The 21,062-nt window shown below is 38.0% G+C and overlaps 1 protein-coding gene across 6 annotated transcripts in view; it reads left to right on the top strand.

The window, feature by feature from the left end:
• Shab (Shaker cognate b) overlaps window positions 1-21,062 on the top strand; it is a 93,742-nt gene that overhangs the window by 51,611 nt on the left and 21,069 nt on the right. For 3 of the 6 annotated variants that reach the window (XM_076807189.1, XM_076807187.1, XM_076807193.1), the window contains 4 exons: window positions 2,914-2,997; window positions 13,154-13,417; window positions 13,782-13,817; window positions 19,345-19,578. In XM_076807189.1, coding sequence (XP_076663304.1) covers window positions 2,914-2,997; window positions 13,154-13,417; window positions 13,782-13,817; window positions 19,345-19,578 — 618 coding nt within the window. The remainder of the gene's footprint in view (window positions 1-2,913; window positions 2,998-13,153; window positions 13,418-13,781; window positions 13,818-19,344; window positions 19,579-21,062) is intronic. The other 3 variants (XM_076807191.1, XM_076807190.1, XM_076807192.1) reach the window with 3 other exon arrangements.

Below are 21,062 nucleotides of genomic sequence, written 5' to 3'. Positions count from 1 at the left end.
AACGAAGTCAGCTGGCCACTCGTGGCCTTCGAAAGGCTGCTACCCCCGCAATTCTGGCCCCTGCCTGATCGCGCTGAACTGCCAGAGCACTTCAGCCTGACCAGCCGATCTTGTTCCTCCTGTAGCGCTGCTGATTTGGCTCTTTCGACTGACTTCGAGAGTAGAGCAACGAAAGGCGAACACTCGGAGTGTTCGGGGACAACTGTAGGGGACGTCTTACATTGCTATTCGAGAGACTAAGGGAAGCTAAAGCGGATGGCACAAACTTCGAGGTTTCTCGAGACACTTGCCCGTTTGAAGCTGTAATGCCAGTTACAGACGTCGTCGTTTTATTTCAACTGATGAATGAATGAATTTCTTTTAATCCCATATTAGCCCTTTCAGCTCTGAGGCAAATCACTCGTAGGAATATTGACGAAATGAGAACTGAGTAATATAAATAAGCGACTCGACGTGCACGCTCGAATGCAGTGGGGTCTGAAAGGGTTGTTCGTGAAGACTTGCACAGGACAGCAGGTTCGAGTGAACGGTTCGTTTTTTCCCGAAGTGTCGTTACGATCCATTTGGGTTCGTGTAAGTAACGAAAAGCAATTGCGACGTCCGCCCACACACGATGATGCTTCGTTTATTTCGCACTGTGATGCGTTTCGCTCTCACTCGAATTACATACATGCCTCGACGAACACACTTTCTGTTACACCTCGCGTACCGTCAATATACGCTGGCGAGTTCATAAGTAGTGGTATTAAAAAGCTTTAAGACTGCAGACATGTATCATTAAGGCTACCGCGTTAAGCATTTTCGATACCTTGCGATGATTTTAATTGGCTTGTACAGAACGTTCCACAATTATGAGAAGAAAACTGAAATATGAATATTCCTCGTGTCAAAATAAATTAAAAAGTTCTTTGTCATTTTAAAAACTGTGGCTTCGTTTCGAGATATAAACAACTTGATTAGTAATAAATAGCTTTATTACTCGGCTTCGCCCGAAATTTAGATTCTGATTTTATAAAAGAAAATTTTTTTTGTGAAAATGGTCACATTCTTCTGGATTAGTCAGGCGTAATGAGCTGAGGCACATTACAGGAACCCTGAGTTTATCGTTCAAAAGTTTTTAGGCGACAGACAAACACAAACATATAGAAGCTTTCTGCTTTGTATATTAAGATTAGGTCACTTCACTAGAAGTTCCAAGAATCTCCAAAAATTTATTAACCGATTCGACTGAAACTTTTTTTATTTTGAAGAATATATTTCTGGCTAGGGGGGGAATCAGAAAAAATACAAAAATTACATTTTTTTTAGAAAATAACGACACTTGAAGTTTGAAATCACTTTTCTCCTACATTTTTCCTTTCAACGCCTTAGAAAATTATGAATTTTCATTTTTTTTTATTTTTTCTGGTATCCCCCCTAGCCAGAAGTATATTCTTCAAAATAAAAAAGTTTCAGTCGAATCGGATAATAACTTTTGGAAATACAGGTCCCACCGTTTTGAAAACACTGTTTCGAGAAAAACGCGTTTAAAGTTTTACGTGGGCGCCGAGTGGCCGGTTGTTGCCCATGCATTTGCCGCTACTCAAATGCCTATAACTTCGAGAATTTCACAAAATTCAAAAAATCCTCCTAATCACGTATTCCTAAAATGTTGAACATTCGGGAAATGAAATAAAAAAAAAAATCGACTTTTAGACCGGAACCTCCCCTTAAATAATCGAACCATTAAATCTGTTAGTGAAATTAGTAAATCAGATAGGACCTAAATTTGAACCATCAAACTTCAACAGCGAGAAAATCTCAAATGCATGAACATTTCAGATAAAGTCAGATTACACCAGGCAATTCGAAATAAATGACAAGCAAATTTTTCAACTACGCTTGAAAGTCGTGATATTTTAAACACAATAAGTATAATAATAAAGCAGCAAAAATATGTATCGTTCCCTCGAAAATGGAAATCAAATGAAATCAACACTGATACTTTAGTTACTCGTATCTAAAAAAGGGAACTTCGAGCCTCGATATGATAAAGAAAGTTTCGATTTCTTTTGATATGGAAAATTCTCATATCTCGTCTTGTAATTTGGAAACATGCTGCACTCTTTGCTATAATAGAAATATCGCAGCTTAAGTGGTGAAAATCAATCTATCAGTCGTTTGTACAAATAAAGAAGGATATCACAAGTACCACGATTTATGAATCGATCCACTAATCACACAATTCTATTCTTTAACAAACTGACACAACCGCGACACATTCTCCTTGCCACCCTTTGATACCTTAAATTTCTCTCTCTGGCTCCACGTGATCATACGTTGCCTCGTTTTGCGTTCTGGTTTAAGCCTTTGAAGCACCGCCGTCGGAGGTGCTTGTTCCCGCGGAAAATTTTTTTAAAATTCCCACGTCGCGAACGTGGAACAATGCGATTCACGCGTCCCTCGACGGCCAATTCCAATTGCGGAAACTTTTATTCGAGGTGCTTATTGTCAGTTGGAAGGAAGATAATCCAATATTACGCGGAAGTGTTTTTCTTGAATGCGTGCTTCAAAGGATTAATTACATAATCCCTCGCTCGAGAAGCGCTCGAATTATTTCGCCTCGTAGCGCCGGATTTAAATCGACGCCTCCGCCAATATAAAATCGGTCCGGTCGCTTCAACAATCGCTTCTTTACGAATACAATAAACAGTACAGACCATAGGTACATAAGGCGAAGGGATTGGGGAACGAAAATATTTTCATGAACGCGCGCAGCGACGTACAGACTGAGAAACGGATGACGAGCGAAATTCCACCCCCTTTTATTTATACGTTACGTAAACAGACGAGCGAAATGGTTCGATCGGTTCCGACCGAGGAGCCGTGTTGTTACGTCAAGTAAAACAGGAAATTGTGTGTGTGACATTGTAGGATGAAGAGAAAAAAGACAGCAGAAAATTCGAGAAAAATGATGAAATACCTAGCGAATTCGAGTGTTGCTTTTGTACGACGAAGGTATTTACGATCACTAACGTTCTTCCTTAGGCGGCACTACATACACCAATGGGCTGTCGAGAGTATTGGGGTCTACCAAACCAGGGACGGGGGGGCTGGACTCGACTTTCTCCCCCTTTCTCGTACTTGGTTTATTTATAATTTTTTTGTTCCCCCCCTCCCTTCTTTGGCGATTTTTAGTTGACGATCTACGTATCTTCTCTTTGCTTCAGCTGTTCCGGCGATGTATGATCGAAAAGCCAATCGCGATAGATCGTGTATCCGTTGTCGTCACCCTGGCTTAAAACGTTGTTCGTCCGCCCACTGTTTTTTTCTTTTTTGTTCCGTCTATAGTATAGTCCACTGGGTGTATGCACTGCCTCCCCCCCTTCTCTCACCTTCAACAAGAGCACAACTTTATCCATTGACACGATACTACAGTTCATTCAGTGCTTTAGACGCAACCGTAGCTCCTCCACTAATTTTACTTGCGTGTGAACTCGCGATTTTTGCAGGTCAAGGGCGTCGTACGTTCCACGTCCCTCGCTTACAAACGAAACACGATGCCTTTGACCCTTTGCCACGCACCACAACCACCCCCCTCCCACTTGCTCCTACAGTAGAGTTCCATAGCTCTCGCTCCATGGGCAAGCCTATCCAGTTTGGTGGCGTGTTGAATAACGGGTTGCCTTCCCCAGGGCGAAGGCAAGATCTCAGCGGCAGAACTTGGATTGTCACTTATCAGTCTTCTTCCCTTAATTTCCTTCGGTTCGATTGATTTCGTTCGACGAGTTTTTCGTGCTTGTGCCCGGTGCCTTGCAGAGATCTAGTGATTTTATCTAGCGAAGTTAGCATCTTGGGCTCTGGAGCGTGTAGCTTGGAGAGAAGGGTGTCTTGGGATAAGGGTGATGTTACAGGTAGTTGGTACACCGGAGACGTCATCCTTAATAGCGAATATCTCGTAAACTGCTAGGTATGTAGCTTAGGGTGGCCCTTATCTTCAACCTGCGATTTCTTTCCTTCTCACCCCCTAATATGGTTTCATTTCGGAAAAAAAGTAGTCCCTGAAAAAGATTACCGCAACTGGACAACAGGAAAGGGTGCCCAACCGGCCGCAAAGTTTAGAATTCATTCAATATTTTGAATATGAAGAATTTCTCGAAAATAGTAAGTCCTATCGAAATTTTCTTCAAATAATATTAAAAGAGCAGTCAATTTTCTACAATTACTGTATGTGTAATTTTTTCGTACTTCCAACCATTTTTTAGATAATAGCGTTTGAATATAGAGAAGCCAGCGCCTCGCTTATTGTCTATACGCGCGTACCGCAGATCTCTCTATATTCAAACGTTATTATCTAAAAAATGGTTGAAAGCACGAAAAAATTATGTACACAGTAATTGTAGAAAATTGAATGCTCTTTTAATATTATTTGAACAAAATTTCGATAGGGTTTGCCATTTTTGAACAAATTCATTAAATCCAAACTATTGATGAATTCTAAACTTCAAGGCCTGACCGGCGCTCTTTCCTGTTGTCCGATTGCAATAAGCTTTTTCAGGGACTATTTTTACATCAAATGGCACCGTTCTAGGCAGTGAGAGCAAAGAAATACAACAACAAAAAATCAACGCGTATAAATAAGGGCGAGCTTAACGTAGATATTTAGGCAAATGATTTAATATGGGTTCATGAAAATTGGTGTTGGTACATAATGTTCTTCGAGTCTCGGTGAAATGAAAGTCGGGTATAAGTGGTTCCCTTGTTAGAGCAAAAAGTTCTGACAGTATAGATTAGTCGAGAGGTATAGTTACTTACTTTTTATTAAGCGGTTATTATTTCTAGAAAAGTAGTGTTTCTACAGTACTTACCCTGTCATCGAACATTCTTTCCTAATAGGTGCCATAGGTGACAAAGAACACCCTTAACGCTTTACACCTCAAGGGTGTATAGTTGTTGTCAAAAGAAAATTTAAAATTCATATCTTCACCTGTCTGCTTAACAAACTTAATACTAGGCTTTACGTGTCATGTCCCTAATCTGTGGGATATAAAATTTCAAATATAATTCTTTCTAATGGAACTGTCTCCTCTCCGTTCACAGCTTAAACTTTCTATTGAACACTACTTACAAGGGAAGATCCCGAACCCGAAAATTCAAAAAATTCTGAAAGTCTTTGAATATGCAGGGGATTTCCTCCTGATCACAATGCTATTTTTGTTCGCTGCCCAAATTCACTCTAAGGTGGTGAAATTAACCCCTGAAAAAATTCGGTTATTCTTCGATTTTCTGTTATAACTCGAGAACTGTAAGAGAAAGAAAAAGTTTCAAGGCAAAAGTTACTTTTTTTAATTAGATCTATCATTAGGTAAAAAAATTATTTTACAGTTCACGAGTTATAAATAAAATCAAAATTGGAAAATATCCAGATTTTCAGGGGTCAATTACACCGCCTTAGAGTGAGTTTGTACAGGAAACAAAAATTGCGTTCTAATCAGGAGCAAGTTCTCTACATATTCACAAAGTTTCGGAATTTTTTGAATTTCCGCATTCAGGATGTTCCCTTTACACACCACTTGAGTGGCTCCCTACTTATTGAGAATCACTATATCTCTGCAGGGCAGAGTACGCGCATTGTACCAGTCTGAATAAGAGGGAAAGGGTAATGTAAGAAGATTCCGTTAAACTCGGCATTGATTTTCATTTTATTTTACATTTATATTGTATTTTTAATCGTTGGTTGGTACTTCGCCTCCTAGTGGCAGATTCTTTGAGCTTTGCTGATTGTGTTTTCGACTCTGCTCCAAACTGGGTACACTTGCTGTCGGGCATGTTGCAAGTAGGTACTAGGTATCTGCGAATTCAACTTAAACTCTAAATTATCATAATCAATGATATCTTCGCCAAGTAATTGCAGTGAATCTTTAACGATGCTTGCAATCAGATTTCTCAGTAACTCATTAACATCTTTCTTGTACGATTCTCGTATATCTGTATTGATTGATTCGAACATTTCCTAGTATGCGAATAATTAACGATATTCGTTTTCACGTAACCGCATAATATTTTACTGACTTGAAAGTTCCCTTCTGTCGCTATTAAAAGCACCTACTCGAATTTTTGCCACGCAACGTCCCGTTTCCATTCGAGCAGCTTGGCTAGCTCGAGTACCATGGCGAATTGCCTTCGAATTATTCGCACATGCCTACTACATATTTTTATTCGAATCGATACACACTTCCTGACGGATAATTTCCTGCTTTCAATTCAAAAACGAACGCCTAGTTCGCACGCCACACTCGCGCATGAGCCACTCAGGCGATCGTTCACGGGAGGTTTAGAACCAAAGGATTTACTCGTGTTAAAGCAATTTGCTTGCAAGCTGGTAACGATTGAGACAGATGTCTTGACACGAAACAGTATTTCAAAGTGGAACAGTTCCCTACGAGTGGTTCCTTGGCTAAGCATTACATTGCGCCTTCTCTGTTTTCTTCAAAATTGTTAGACTTGTAACTGCGATACGACGAATTAATTGATAATGTATTAATAATGTTGATACAGTTTTTTTTATAGAGATTGAGAAGATAAACTCGGTATTGTGTAGAAAAGGGGAGTTCTATGCTCTTATTGCAAAGGTAAATGAAAGTGTGACTTAAGAATGTTAAATGGAATTATTGGAGAATGTAAATACGTTTTTGAAGTTAATTAAATTCTTATGAACAAGAACAATTTTTAGTAAAGATAGTTTTTCATCGATTGGTGCAAATAGGTTTTATGGATTGAATTTTTCATTTGGTTTCTCCCATACTTTTACGTATTTGATCTGTTTACGATATTATACGACTAAGAAGTTGTCATGCAATTTTTATAAACATATTAGGGTGTTTTTTGTTGACTTTTCATTTCAAGCTGCTTCAGAAGTCTCTGGGAATAATTTTGCGGCTCGCTAATTTTATTCCAGTCATATTGAACCGCACAGCACGTCTGACCACAGACCCTCCTTCTTCCCTTACTCGTACTACTTACTTTCTTCTCCCCCGCGTTTTAATTTCACAGTTCAGCCGTGCCTTTCGATATCTTGCTACACGTATCGTACAACACGAATTTCGCAAAAGTACGCAAACCTATCAGCAGCTCCATTTAAAATTCTCAAGTTACGTCATCGTTTACTTTTAACCCTCGGTTGTCACACTGGGTCAAATTCACCCTTTTTTAAGCAGAAAACTTTTTGTCGGAACTCTTATTGCTTCAAATTTTTTTATTAAGCACGATGACACTTGGAATGTCAACTTCCAACGATGGGCATATATTCTACAATGTTCAAACTTTGTCTCAGAATTTTTCAGACTTAATTTAACAAATAGTTTTTAAAGTAACAACTGATTGAAAATTGGCAGGGTCAAATTGACCCAGTGTGACAACGACGTTCGAGAAAGTAGGTGTGACGACCGAGGGAGAAAAGTAGTTTTCACGTGATGAAGTTTAAAACGAAGAATCCTACACTGTATACCTTAGTCGCAGTTTTATTAATACTAGTATAATCTCATTAGAAACTGGTAGTTCTGCTCGTAAAGAAATTCTGGCCCTCTACAATACTCTCTCTTAAAGCAGGAAATTATTCCAAAGCGATATGTATCTCTCCACGACCGACTCGATGTCTCAAACGAGCGACATTGATTCACCCACTGATCCCTGAATATCTCATTAGTTCATTGGCTGCAATAGAACAAGAGACACGCACACGAACACCCACTCATTTCATCATCGTACGTGGCATGATCGGACATGATACATAGACATTTATGCGAATCTGATCAATTACACCGTAAGACTAGTGAAAATTAGCTACTTAGGATGGTGTTTGGCAACAGGGTTGCGCTTTCTGTTAACGAACCATTGAACACGGCGCCAGAAAAGTGCGCAACACGATCGACGATTCGTTTGCATTTTTTTCCTTCGTCTTAAATGATAACCGTGATTAACAAAAAAAAAAACAGATTGAACATTTTACTGAAGCAAATGCAAGTGCTTTGCAGAGATATAGTGGCGTCGAAAAAACAATCTGGCGCGAAGTTGGTGGCGTCCTCAACCCCGATACGGACTTGGGTCTCTTTTTGCACCGATCGAGTTCTCAGTCTTTTAAAAACTTTTCCAATTTTGAGAAGTACATACATAGTTGTTACTAACGTGTGTGCTTCTCGACCCTTCGCATTATGTTGAATGTATAGAGTATAGGTGAACTGAAGACCGTAGCAGGGTTAAGGGGGGATTCTCGTGAAACATCCCCCGAAATTTATGATTTTTTTTAATACAAAATTATTGTTAATATTGCATTAAACTATTTTGGGATATAAGGAGGCATCTTTAAACTTGTAGAATTCTTTTTATGTCGATCCTTCTTATAATTTATTAATTGTTATTGTGGAAACGCGTTAACCTGTTTAACGATGTTAGCGTTAGATGTAGCACCTGCCATAGTCATCTGATTGGAAAAAGAAGAAAATTTTCTTAAAGACAAATAATTTACGCTGGGACTGGACCTAAAATTTTAAATTTAGTTTTTATTTATAATTCTTTATCGTCGATATAAAGAATATGAAAAATTTGTCCAAGGAGAAAACTTACTTTTTCTTTCAAACGCTGTAACTCTTCCAATTTTTTAATTTTTTTCTTTAAAGTTAACCAATCCCAGCGTAAACTATCTAACTTTAAGGAACTTCTATCTCTTTTGCAATCAGACGACTGTGACAGGTGCTACAAATCCCACCAACAGGAGTTACATCGTCGGAGGGGTGGACAAGATGCCAGAATAATAAATAATTAATAAAAAGGATCGACATAAAAAAAATATTTTCTGCAAGTTTAAAGGTGCCTCCTTATATTCCAAAAGAATTTAATCCAATATTAACAATAGTTTTTTTCCAAAAAATTCATAAATTTCGGGGGCTATTATACGAGAATCGCCCCTTAAGTGGCGATATTATACTTACTTTTGTATACACACAGGTACGTCATGTACTATTTGGCTGTTATTAGTACAGTGCCTTGCAAATATACACTGCCGCTCAAAAATTTGAACGCACTTATTAGTGACATTTTATTTTTTAATTTTGCACATGCGGTATAATATTAACACTTTCATTGTGGTTACAATTTTTTTTCAGTACTAATATACGTAGATAGATGATTAGAAATATGATAATGTTATAATTTATAAAATTTTATTTAAAACTTGGGCTATTTATTACGAGATATTATTTTATCAAGATATCAACCTTCTTTCATTATTATTACACTATATTACATACTTGTAGCTCATGCACCTTTTGTTTATGAGAAATAAATCCTAAGATCATAAATGGATATAAATAATTATAACGTCGTGAAATGCTGTAATGTACAACTAGAAGTAAATTAAATGCTTTTACGGTAGAAAAATCGTTCAGAAAATGTGAGTTAGTGTACAGTGACAATTTATAAATAAATTAAAATTTTCGTTATTTTACATATAATTTCTAACCGTGAGGGTTGGGGACGATCTTTTTCCGTGTAAAAGTTATAATTCGCAATGGTTTACTAAAATGTAAAAGGAAAAAATTTTGGTTCATTTGTTTATTTATTTACAAAAATTTTCCGCCTTTGTCCATATTAGTACCATCTGCCACTTGACAATCGAGAATTTTTTTTTTACTTATAAATTGTTGGACGTACAAACATTTCTTTTGCAGCGCGTTATACGGCATCAAACACTGAACATTTTGTCCATTTACGGTTTTCTTCTACCTCGCACCGTTACAAAGTTATACTCGAAAAACGAAAAATCGCTGAAAATTTGGGGGCTGATTTCACCCCCTCGGAGTGTTTTTCCGCAGAAAAAAATCGTTTCTTACATACTCCGACATGCTCTACAATCGTACGGAGTTTCATTACAATCAGAATTTTCGGGTTCGATATGTTTCTTTGTAATAGTCACTGCGCATACCTCTGCAAGGCACAGTGCTTGATAGCCTTCGAGTACATAGAAATGTTACCAAACATGCGCAGCCCTACAACTCGTCGCATCCTAACGAATATTACTTTATACAGCACACCGAGTGGACCACGATTTAGTCACGCTATCTCTGCCAGGCATTCTACAACTATCGAGTCTCTGGATATCTGGTACCGTGGTTTCGTATCGGGCAACCGAAATTTGGGCGACAGAGTCGCGGTCGAATCGTCGAATCCGGTGTTAATACTTGCAAGGGGAGGACACCATGTGGTAGACGCCGATTTTGATGAGCCTTGGCAGGATGGATCCATGTCGAAAATAAGTAAATGGGTGTCCGAGCGTTTCTGCCACTGGGCCTTAATAATAGAGATATTTACATGGAAATTATTAAAAATTTCATAGTGGCTGTGGGGTTTTAGTGGGTAGAAATCTCATACTACCCTGGCGCCACAGGGGATTTCCCTCTGAAAGAGTCGGGGTGCCTTTTAAAGATTTCCCCAAGTTAAAAAAAATTATTAAAAAAAATAATTTATAAACAAAAAATTTGTAACTTTTTAAAAATTTATAATTTTTTAAAAATTTATAATTTTTTAAAAATTTATAATTTTTTAAAAATTTATAATTTTTTTTATAATAATTTATAAACAAAAAATTTATAATTTTTTTTTTAACTTGGGGAAATCTTTAAAAGGCACCCCGACTCCTTCAGAGGGGAATCCCCTGGGGCGCCAGGGTAGTGTGGGATTTCTACCCACTAAAACCCCACGGCCACTACGAAATTTTAGATAATTTCCATATAAATATCTCTATTATTAAGGTTCATTGGCAGAAACGCTCGGACACCTACTTACTTATTTCCAACATAGATCCATCGTGCCAAGGCTCATCAAAATCGGTGTCTACCACATGGAATCCTCCCCTTGTTAGTGGTTCCACCAGAATAATCATATCGTTATTGCGCGATCGAGTGGCCAAATAAAAGGCAATGCTCGAATTTCGTCGGCGGAAGGATACTGTTGCACGCATACAATCGTCACTTTCCAATTTCCACTCCGAGCCGCGGACCGCGGTCGTTGCCGTTTTGTATTCGCCGTGCCTAATCGAATCTCGGTGGGAACGCCTTCGCGTCGCGACAGAAAAATTCGAAACACGGAATGTACGCTTTCTCTGCGGGTGGCGATCCATAACTTCGGATCGTTAAAGTCCATTATATGATCGTAGGAGTGACCTGAACAATTTAATTCGTATGTATGATCTATCCTATACGCTCCCTCTAGTTACGTCCGATCGACACGATTTATGACAGGGTCGATCTGCTATCGTGTAATGGATTTCGCACCACACGCTTCTCTCACTTGCTCCAGCATGTCCCCTTTTTAGAGACAGAAATACTAACGTAACCAGCACGAATAGAAGCATAATGATTGTTGCATAAACGAGTTCTGTATGCTGCGTATACTCTAACTTCTGCATCCGGTAGGTGAACTCTGGCAAGCTTGGGAACGACTAACAAACGTAGCGAAACAATTGTTTTCCTTAAGTTCTGCACCTTATTACAGGCCCTACGTGTATGTACTTTCTATGCGTATGTACCGTGCCTCTCTCTAATCCACTTAACGGTCGTGCGAATACGTTCAGGACACATCAGGCGAGTATACTAATACGACCGTAGAAAGGCCACAAACAGACAGACTCGATTACTTAGAGAGCACACAATAATTTCCTCCTTTTCCCTTACTCTTAGATCATAGCACACGATAAAGATTACTTTCTCGATTAATCACCAACGAGCGCACCTTTCGTCGCCCTTAAACTTTCCTCCAGCCCAAGATCGAGTCATTCTTTCTTGAAATCTATGCCCGATTTACGTATCGCAAGCAGTGGGCATACAGTTTTGCATATGGTTGGTCCATGCCGTGATTATTAATACGTTAAATGTCTAGGAAACGCTGTAAACTTTTGTTAAAAAATCGAGTTCAAAGTTTTGTCTTTTACAAACATTCGAAGTTAGTAGAAATGTATATGTACGCACTGGAATTATTGTATGAATTACAGTTAAGGGGGCATGCTCGTCTAACAGCCCCAAAAGTAACCGATATTTAAGAATTTTTTTTTAAAAAACTGTTGGACATATTGGATTAAACTGTTTTGGGATATAAGGAGGCATCTTCGAACTTGTAAGAATTATTTTTTTTTATGTCGATCCTTCTTATTATTTATTAATTATTGTGGAATTTTGTCCAACCCTTCGACGATGTAACTCCTGTTGGCGGGATGTGTAGCACCTATCACAGTCATCTGATTGCAAGATAAATAGAAGTTTCTTAAAGTCAGATAGTCTACACTGGTATCGGTCGACTTTAAAGAAAAAAAATGAGAAATGAAAAGAGTTATAGTGTTTGCAAGAAAAAGTAACTTTTTCCTGAGACAAATTTTTCATTTTTATTCTTTATATCGACGAAAAACGTATTATAAATAAAAACTAAAATTAAATTTTTGGTCCAGTACCTGGAGAAATATATAACGAATGAACTGAGCTTCATTTGAAATTGATCAGTCAATTGGTTTTTCAATTTTCCGGGACGCCAACGTCGTCGAAGAAGTTCCCCAATAATTAATAAACAATAAGAAGGATCGTCATAAAAAAAATATTTTCCGCAAGTTTAAAGGTGCCTCCTTACATCCTAAAAGAGTTTGATGCAATATTAACAACATCTTTTCCAAAAAAAATTCATAAATTTCGGGGGTTGTTACACGAGAGAATTCCCCCTTAAGTGGCCACTGTGCAAACTAATTACAGTGCCGTGCTGACGTAGGTACGAGCGCGTATATCGAGGGTGTGCATACATACGACGAAGCTTGGAACCCGACTTTCTTGCGAACTTTCGTGCAACGCCTCCCGTGCCAGCTGTATGCAGAATTTGAGCCAAATCCGCGATCCAAACGATCCGTAGATCGCCAGTCGAGAAGACAAAAAAGACGTCGCGAGTATCCATGATAAATACTGCCTACACCCGCACCGGATCAAACCCAGAAAACCGCGAAAGGCTTCGCGTGGGTAGGCTGACGAAAGATGCGCCCGTTGTCTGGACCATTTTTAGGATCAGATCAATTGTTGAAGGCGACGCTTGGAGCGGCGGTTCGTCTTCGACGAGCCGAGACTTTTCACGTTGGTCGTGTTTCTAGGAGTACAAAGAGTTCAGAGACGCGGAAAATATAATGCCACTGGCGACCAGCGACTTTCGTACTCCCATCTGCCAGGAGATGAGATCCCTGCGATCGGGGATGTTGGCGGAGCAGCAGCCCCTGCAGATGATGCTGACCGAGACGAAGACGTCCCCTGCACAGCCGCTGGACGGGTCCGGCTACGGGCGGGCGTACAACGAGCAAGGGAGCGTGGACAGCTCTGACACGTATGCCAGCTGTCAGACGCATCCGTCTCAATCGCAGGTATTGCATGGAATCGATGCTCCGCGAACACGGCAAATTGGCTATCCAAGTTTAAACTCGACCCCTCCCTCTCCCCGGACATATATTTTTGTAAAAGCTTAACTTCGTTCATCCTTATTTCGACGTTCCCTTCTGGACCTTCCGAGTGGTTCTATTGAGCGTTACGTAGTGGAGATTCGTAGGCATATACCGCATTAAGCGTTACATATTTGCTTTCTCTTCAAACGTAGTTGCGATCGAATACAAGCGAATAGTTGTCGCAATTTTTCCGCCCCAAGCTTCGTAGGTTATTTGAGTTTTGCTTGAGACGATAGTTTTGTAACCTTCTTTCACGAACGGCGAGAAAGAATTCTAATTATTGTAGGTTTCTTCTGCTGGTCTGACGGCGGATGACTATAAGGTATAATAACAGTGTTTAATTAGAAACGTAAACGAATTTTCCGACGATCTGGCATTTTGCTGTAGTACGTGTTATCGGTCGATAGATAGTAGACGAATATCGTTACTCTTGTGTTAATTACTCAGATAAAAGTATGTATACTTCCTATTTAGTACTGCATTATCGCGAAATTTCGTGGTAGATACTTTAAGGGGACCTTCCGGTCTAGAGCCCCAAAAAATAGGTGAACTTTAGGAATTAATTAAAGGAAAACTACTATGTATAATTTAATGGGACTTTTTGCATTGTATTAAGGATGTATTATATTATAGAAATATATTTTTTGTTTTATAATTAATCATTGCAGACGGCACTGGGGAGTGGTTAAAGTCAAGGCGTCAAAAAATTGATCCAAATCGGTGGGACATGTACCTCCTGAAGAAATATCACGAAAAGTTATTATCCGAATCGACTGAAACTTTTCTTATTTTGAAGAATATACTACTGGCTAGGGAGGGAACCAGAAAAAAAATACAAAAATGACATTTTTTAAGAAAATAACGGCACTTGAAATTTGAAATCACTTTCCCCCTATATTTTTCGCCTTTGAAAATTATAAATTTTGAAGTTTTGTATTTTTTCTGGTTTCCCTCCTAGCCAGAAGTATATTCTTCAAAGTAAAAAAAGTTTCAGTCGAATCGAATAATAACTTTTGGAAATACAGGTCCCACCGTTTTGAGAACTCTGTTTCGAGAAAAACCGCCGCTACTCAAATGCCTATAACTTCGAGAATTTTACGAATTTCAAAAACTCCCTCTAACCACATATTCCTAAAAGGTTGAACATTCGAAAAATGAAAAAAAAATCGATTTTTAGACCGGAACCTCTCCTTAAGGGGGTAGGTTACCCTCGATAGCCCTAAAAAAGGCCTTTTTTCAAACGCAAATTGTAAAGTGATATATAACAGTAGAGAGAACGTATTTTTCTAGTTTTAATCGTTATTCTATCAGCTTTAGCACCAAAAAAAAGAAAAGTTGTAAAGACGTGTACGCGGTGCACCGTTTAATGATGAACATAAAATCTCGAAAACCGCTCCAACGACTTGGATGAAAATTTAATGAGAGATGCAGAAAACCATTCCCTACGATGCGACGGGAGCAGATTTTCGAATAAAAAAATAATACAGTTTTTATGTTGAAAAATACGATTTTATCGATTTCTTGTATTAAAAATATTTTTTATCTTTTTTAAGAATTTATCTCGAAAATCCGCTCCCGACACATCGTAGGGAATGGTTTGCTGCATCTCTCATTAAATTTTCATCCAAATCGTTGGAGCGGTTTTCGAGATTTTATGTTCACCATCAAACGGTACACCGGGTACACGCCTTTACGTTTTTACTCACAACATTTATGTACATAGAGATATTTAGACTTCTCTTTTTTAGTGTTAAAGCTCATAGAATAACGATTCAAACTAGAAAAAAACGTTCTCTCTACTGTTATTTATCACTTTACAATTTACGTTTGAAAAAAGGCCTTTTTAGGGCTATCGAGGGTAACCCACCCCCTTAACAAGGGAAACTTGATTTAAATTTTGGTTGTAGCTAGCGTAGAGTATTGGATTCAGTTAAATTATACCAAAGTGTTTTCGAAATCAATGGTTTGTCCACTTATAATTTTGACAACGATATTATAAAAAATCGTAGTGTGGGTGCATACCTTTTTCTTTTCCTTTTTTGTGTACCGTTCAAGCTACTTGGATGAAAAAATTAAGTCCCAAATTGTACTAGGACTACTCGGCGTTTAATGTTAGAAAGTTATGTAGAAATTTGGACGCTTCGTATATTCTTCCATATAGTTAAATGCTCATATTATTATCAGTTTTAATATTTAGATGACAAACTACTGAATATATATATACATATGTGGTTTGAAAAATTATTTCAATGAACAAGATTTATTGCAATATAAATATTCATTGCATTGGAACACTTTACTTTGTAATACTTTTTACTTAAAACAAACTTGCTACAAAACAGAAGAAAATTTAAACAGGATTCTCTTGCAAAAATGTCAAGTAGTACTTATTATAAACGTTGCGCAGAGACTGTACGCAAAATTTGATTTCAATCGTTAGGTCGAGTATAATTTCTTGTTGGAAATGGGAATATTAATTATTGTCTACAGGATGATGCTTAGTTTAGAGCTTATCTTAGTTGAAAGTGGCTGTTGCTTTAGTTAGTTTCAAGCAGGTCTGTTTAACTCCATAGGAACGTGTACTTATATGCGTATGCCTGTGAGAAAGTAAGTAGTGGCAGTGTAAATTGGGTAAAATTCAATTTAAGGGGTGTCCCTACCTTGACGTGCGAAAAATGATGCGATCTTTGTGAAATTTTTAAAACAAAACCATTAAATATACTTACATTTAGCGTTGTGGCTTTATTTGTCAATCTTTAGAGAAAATTAAAAAAAAAATTGTACGCAAAAATAGTGGTTATATTCGAAATTACATTGCTTCAAATACAGCGTCTTACAAAAATCATATATGCGCATGGTTAGCAGAAAATCAGCCGTTGTAGTTGTCTGAAATAAAAAATTTAAAAATTTCTGTAATCTGTAGGAGTGCGGCTATCGTCTGAACTAGATTAAATGAGAAATACTGAAAAGTAAAAAAAAAATGTCACCGTCTAAAACAGACTTCGATTTCTGCAAAAAATTCGCTGATTCCTTAAGTCGCAAAAGTTTAATTTTGCAAAAATCGACTTAGTTTTAGTAACAACGAGAATGGGACATCTGCTGAAGATATATACCAAGTTTGCAGTAAATCGGCTGATTGGTTTTTGAGATATCATGCTAACCAATTCGAAAAACATCGTTTTGAGGAAAACGCGTTTAAAGTTTTAGATACCGTTTTTTATAATTAATTTTTTTTTTTAAATGTTGCCTAAATATGTAGAAATATAGGCATAAAGTTTTCAATTAATATAATTTGAGGGTTTCTCTTAAAAAAATTCCAAATATGGCGCTCCTTTTCAGGCTGTCAAAGTAGGGAGACCCTTTAAAAAAGAAATTCGACACGTACCTATTTTCTGGTTGGTAGGTTCCCAGGCCTGGTGTCTAATTAGAGCTAGTGAATTATTAAGATTGTGCACAGCATTGTCAAGAAATCTTTAAAATTTGTTGCATTACACACATCTAGGTACACGTAAAGCACTTTTTCGATTCATTATTTATCAAATTTATGCGCAAATTGGACGAAGAAGTTTCTATTTGGCGAATTTTAACAACTTTTGCATTTTCACACACTGTGCTATATTACCGGTCTTGCGGCTCTCGTACAGAAAAAATTTCGTACAGTTATGTTTAGTAAAATATTCTAAAGTTATTCGCAGCAAACAAACGCGATGTGTTTAAATCTGCGAGAATAACAGCAATAACAGTAATAATATCTTTTTCAATTTTTTTATTAAACAATAACAATACGTTTTTATTACAGTTACATATAAAGTACATGTTAAAAGACCAGAGTCACAATATTAATAGTGTAGAAAAATTGAAACAAAACAATGGTGTAAAGATGGAAGATTTAGCAAAAGAAAGATTATGCTATCAGATCTAACCCCGATTTAGTGGGTGGGATAAAGTTCCAAAGCAAGAAAATAGAAGACAAGTTTCTTTTCTATGAAGTCAGTTTGAATAAGAAAGAATAAATAATGAATAACGCGTACTTGCTTTCGTCAGATGCGAAATATGTCGAGTAACAAGCGAACGAACAACGAATATGATTATTTATTCGTTATTCTCATTCAGATGAAAGACAACTCTCATTAATTGGTGCCTTGTCCCTCTTCTTTAGCAAGGGGGCATTACGTTCGGGACGATCACTTTTTTTAATGAAACGGAGCTGAAACTGTGGGGGAAGACGAAACACAAATCCCAGAATATTAGCCTCTAACGTTTAGCCATTATTCTGAAAAACTAACGCTAAACATTGTATGTACTTTCTAGTACAACTCCACCAATAGAGGAGTCGTTTTCAACGACGGAGAATTTTTACCTATTTCTTTTACTTTTCTTACATTTTTAGTCATTGCAAGCATGTTTAAATAGATTGTATAATCTTCGCTTAAATACCTTAATTTGAAAGAAAATATTTGATCCACGGCAAAATACATGATGCATAAATTAGTCTACACTCTACGGTCTACAATATAATTAGAAATAGTCCGACTAAGGTCGTAGGGGAGACCGGGGCAAAGTGAACCTCGGGGTAAAATGAGCTTTCTTAATTTATTCTTTAACAATAGTATATATTTGCAAATTTTGGTGACGCAATAAATGTGTGTAATACCACAATGATAATTATGCACATTCAGATATCGAGAAATGGAAATTCATTTGAGAAATTAAAAATGAAATTTTAGAGACCTCCAATTGGTTTTCGTTCAATTTAGCTTTTTGGATAAATGAGTCTTAAATATGTTATTTTAGCTCCAATTTTTTTCTGCGTGTTTATAACAAGCTTATAAACATACATGTAAAAGCGTTTGAGAAAATATTAATCCTAACATTATTAAATAATTAATTTTCCACTGAGTACACATTCGGGGCAAAGTGAGCTGCAAAGAAAAGATGCGCGAGTGATGTGCGCAATAACCTAACCTGTCGGCTAGTTGGGAAACCCCGCGGTGTGATGGAACAGAATCTAACCTCAATAAAATGAAAAATCTGCCACAGTTTTTGACAACCGTGGTTAAAAAAAAAAAAAAAACTGACGTGCTACACACGTCATCCCAGCGCAAGGGGTTAATAATTACCTATATCCTTAATTAAAACTGTTATTTTATTTCAGCTCACTTTGCCCCATATATGGGTTAGATCTGGGTTATATGGGGTAAAGTGGTCGTTTTGGCATTTTCTTCTCAAGTTGAATTTTAATATACTTTAAGTTAATTTTAACTATTGCTACTTGTCATTTATCAATAGTAACGTTCAAATTACATTATAAACCTAATTCCACACATTCCTATTGAAAGGGAAAAATTTTATTCGACTTCGAATTTTTTTCGCGTCACTTTGCCCCGGCCTCCCCTACATATTTCAGTTGGACAAGCTTCGTCTATCCACTTCTAATATTTAACCCTTTTCTGTCCTATAGAGGCACATATGCATTCGTTCAGTACACGCAACGTGTGCAGTGGACGCCCGTTGACTAAAAGAACCCCGCACACGACCCGGCGTAGGCTGAGCGTTCAAGTCACCCGCGCCTAAAGAGTTAAAGTCGTTTCTCATTAAAAAAAAACTCATCAAAATGGCTAAAGTATTAGCGGCTGATCTTCTAGAATTTGTTTGTACTCGCCGCCTTTTACACTTCAAAGCCAGCTTCATCCATAAGAGACGCGCGCCCCGATCGTAGCCTCCACTTGTAATAGACACCCAACAGCCCTAATTCGACCCGATCTTACAGCGAGCACCCGAAGGGTTGCGCTGTTAAGGCACGCCGTTGACACGGTCAACGTTGTTAACATAATTGTGTGGATTCTCAGGGTGATCTGACGGAGGAGGCGGACAGTAACAATCTCTACGTGAACCCGTTGGAAGGTGCGGAGAAGTGCGGAAACAGTAGGGTAAAGAAATCCGTTTCGGGTGAAGTCGGTCGTAACGTCAGCGACGCGTCTCCCAGTGTCGAGTCCTTGAAGGATATACGTCCCTATAACGAGGGTGGCAAGGTTACCCTAAACGACACAGTGCCCAAGCATAGGAAAATTCGTATCCAGCAGGTGAGTCCTCTTGCCCCTGCCCCTCGCCCACTCCCCCTCCGTTCCTACGTCGATGTACTTCTCCATTGTCAACCGTTGCACGGGTGTTCGTGAAACGTTCCAGTGCAGTTTTGCCCGTGGAACACGGAACGTGCAAAGTCGCTTTAAGTGTAAAAAAGCGCTGGAAGGGAGAAGCGGCTTGAACACCACGGGAGAAGGCGCGAAGGATTTTATTCGATATTTCAGGGTGTTTCGTAATAGGTGGTAAAATCGAAGGGGTAGGGATTCTGCAAGAAAAAAGTAAGCAGCGAAGGTGGGATACTTTGTTCGTGGGAGGCTCCATTTTCGAGAAAATAGTTTTAGAATTATATTAGTACTAAATATCTTCATGGAAAAATATACACCTAAGTCAATACCGCGCAACTACTTTTCAACCGAGGCTTTGTTTTCGAGAAAATCGATTTTCAGGATCCACCGAGCACACGTGCACTTGACTGAAAATCCATTCCACCTTCAAATCAATTTTTTTCGAAAATACATCCTTATTTGAAAAAAAGTTGTTTCTTTCTACGACGTATTTTTGTACGTAGTTGTACTTCTTTGCAGCATTATTACATCTTTGCTGATAAGTTTTACTGATTTTTAGTCACGTGCGCGAATGCCAGACGAGTTTTCAAAATCGATTTTTCTCGGAAAGGAAGTTTCGTCTAAACAAATGTTGTTCCACATTTTCTACTTATTCCTTCGTACAGAATCGCTATCATTTTGGTTTTCGTGCTATCTATTAGGAGGGGCCGAGTACAATACGAATCTTTATTGTATTATACATTCAGGAACTACTTTTTAATGGACGGCCGACTGTACGTGCATGATGAAACTACTGCGTTTAATGTCACACTTTTCTGTCAGTATCCGTGCCATCCGAATCTGTGCTCGGGCAATGAGGCGAGTGTAAGGTTTTTTTCCTACGGTAATGAGCACATAGAATTCTTCGTAGGAACAATTTCAGGCATCGATTTTGGCGCAGCGACCTTTTGTGCACGATTCTTCTGGAATTATTACGACGGCCTTCACTTGAAAACGCTTTCATTATCTTTTGCACTTTTTGAGTCGCGCGATAGCTGTCACGAAACATTTAAGGGGGTGGTTTCGTGTCTTGGTTCGAAATATGGATGTCCATTGGAATTTTTTTCTCAAAACAAAAAAAAATAGTGCGAGATGTATTAAAATGAAACTTGTTGCGTTGATTGGTACAGTTACGAAGATATAGTATGATTTCTTTTGTCTGACCTACTGTTATTAAGGACGTTTTGATTTGTCAAAAGGGACATTATATTTTCCTGTACGACGACCTCCTTTTTTCCCTTCAGAAACTTAATGACACAAGTTTCAAATACCCCTGAAAATGAATAAATGTAGTATAGGTATTTAGCTAATAGATATTTATAATTAATAGTAATAAAAATAGAAATCCTGATTTCACAGGAAAATCTCCATTTTTCTGA

Source organism: Andrena cerasifolii, chromosome 2 (assembly GCF_050908995.1).
Source record: "Andrena cerasifolii isolate SP2316 chromosome 2, iyAndCera1_principal, whole genome shotgun sequence".
In the NCBI taxonomy this organism is placed as follows: domain Eukaryota; kingdom Metazoa; phylum Arthropoda; class Insecta; order Hymenoptera; family Andrenidae; genus Andrena; species Andrena cerasifolii.
The sequence above is the reverse complement of the archived record's forward strand: the minus strand, read 5'-3'. Positions and strand labels throughout refer to the sequence as shown.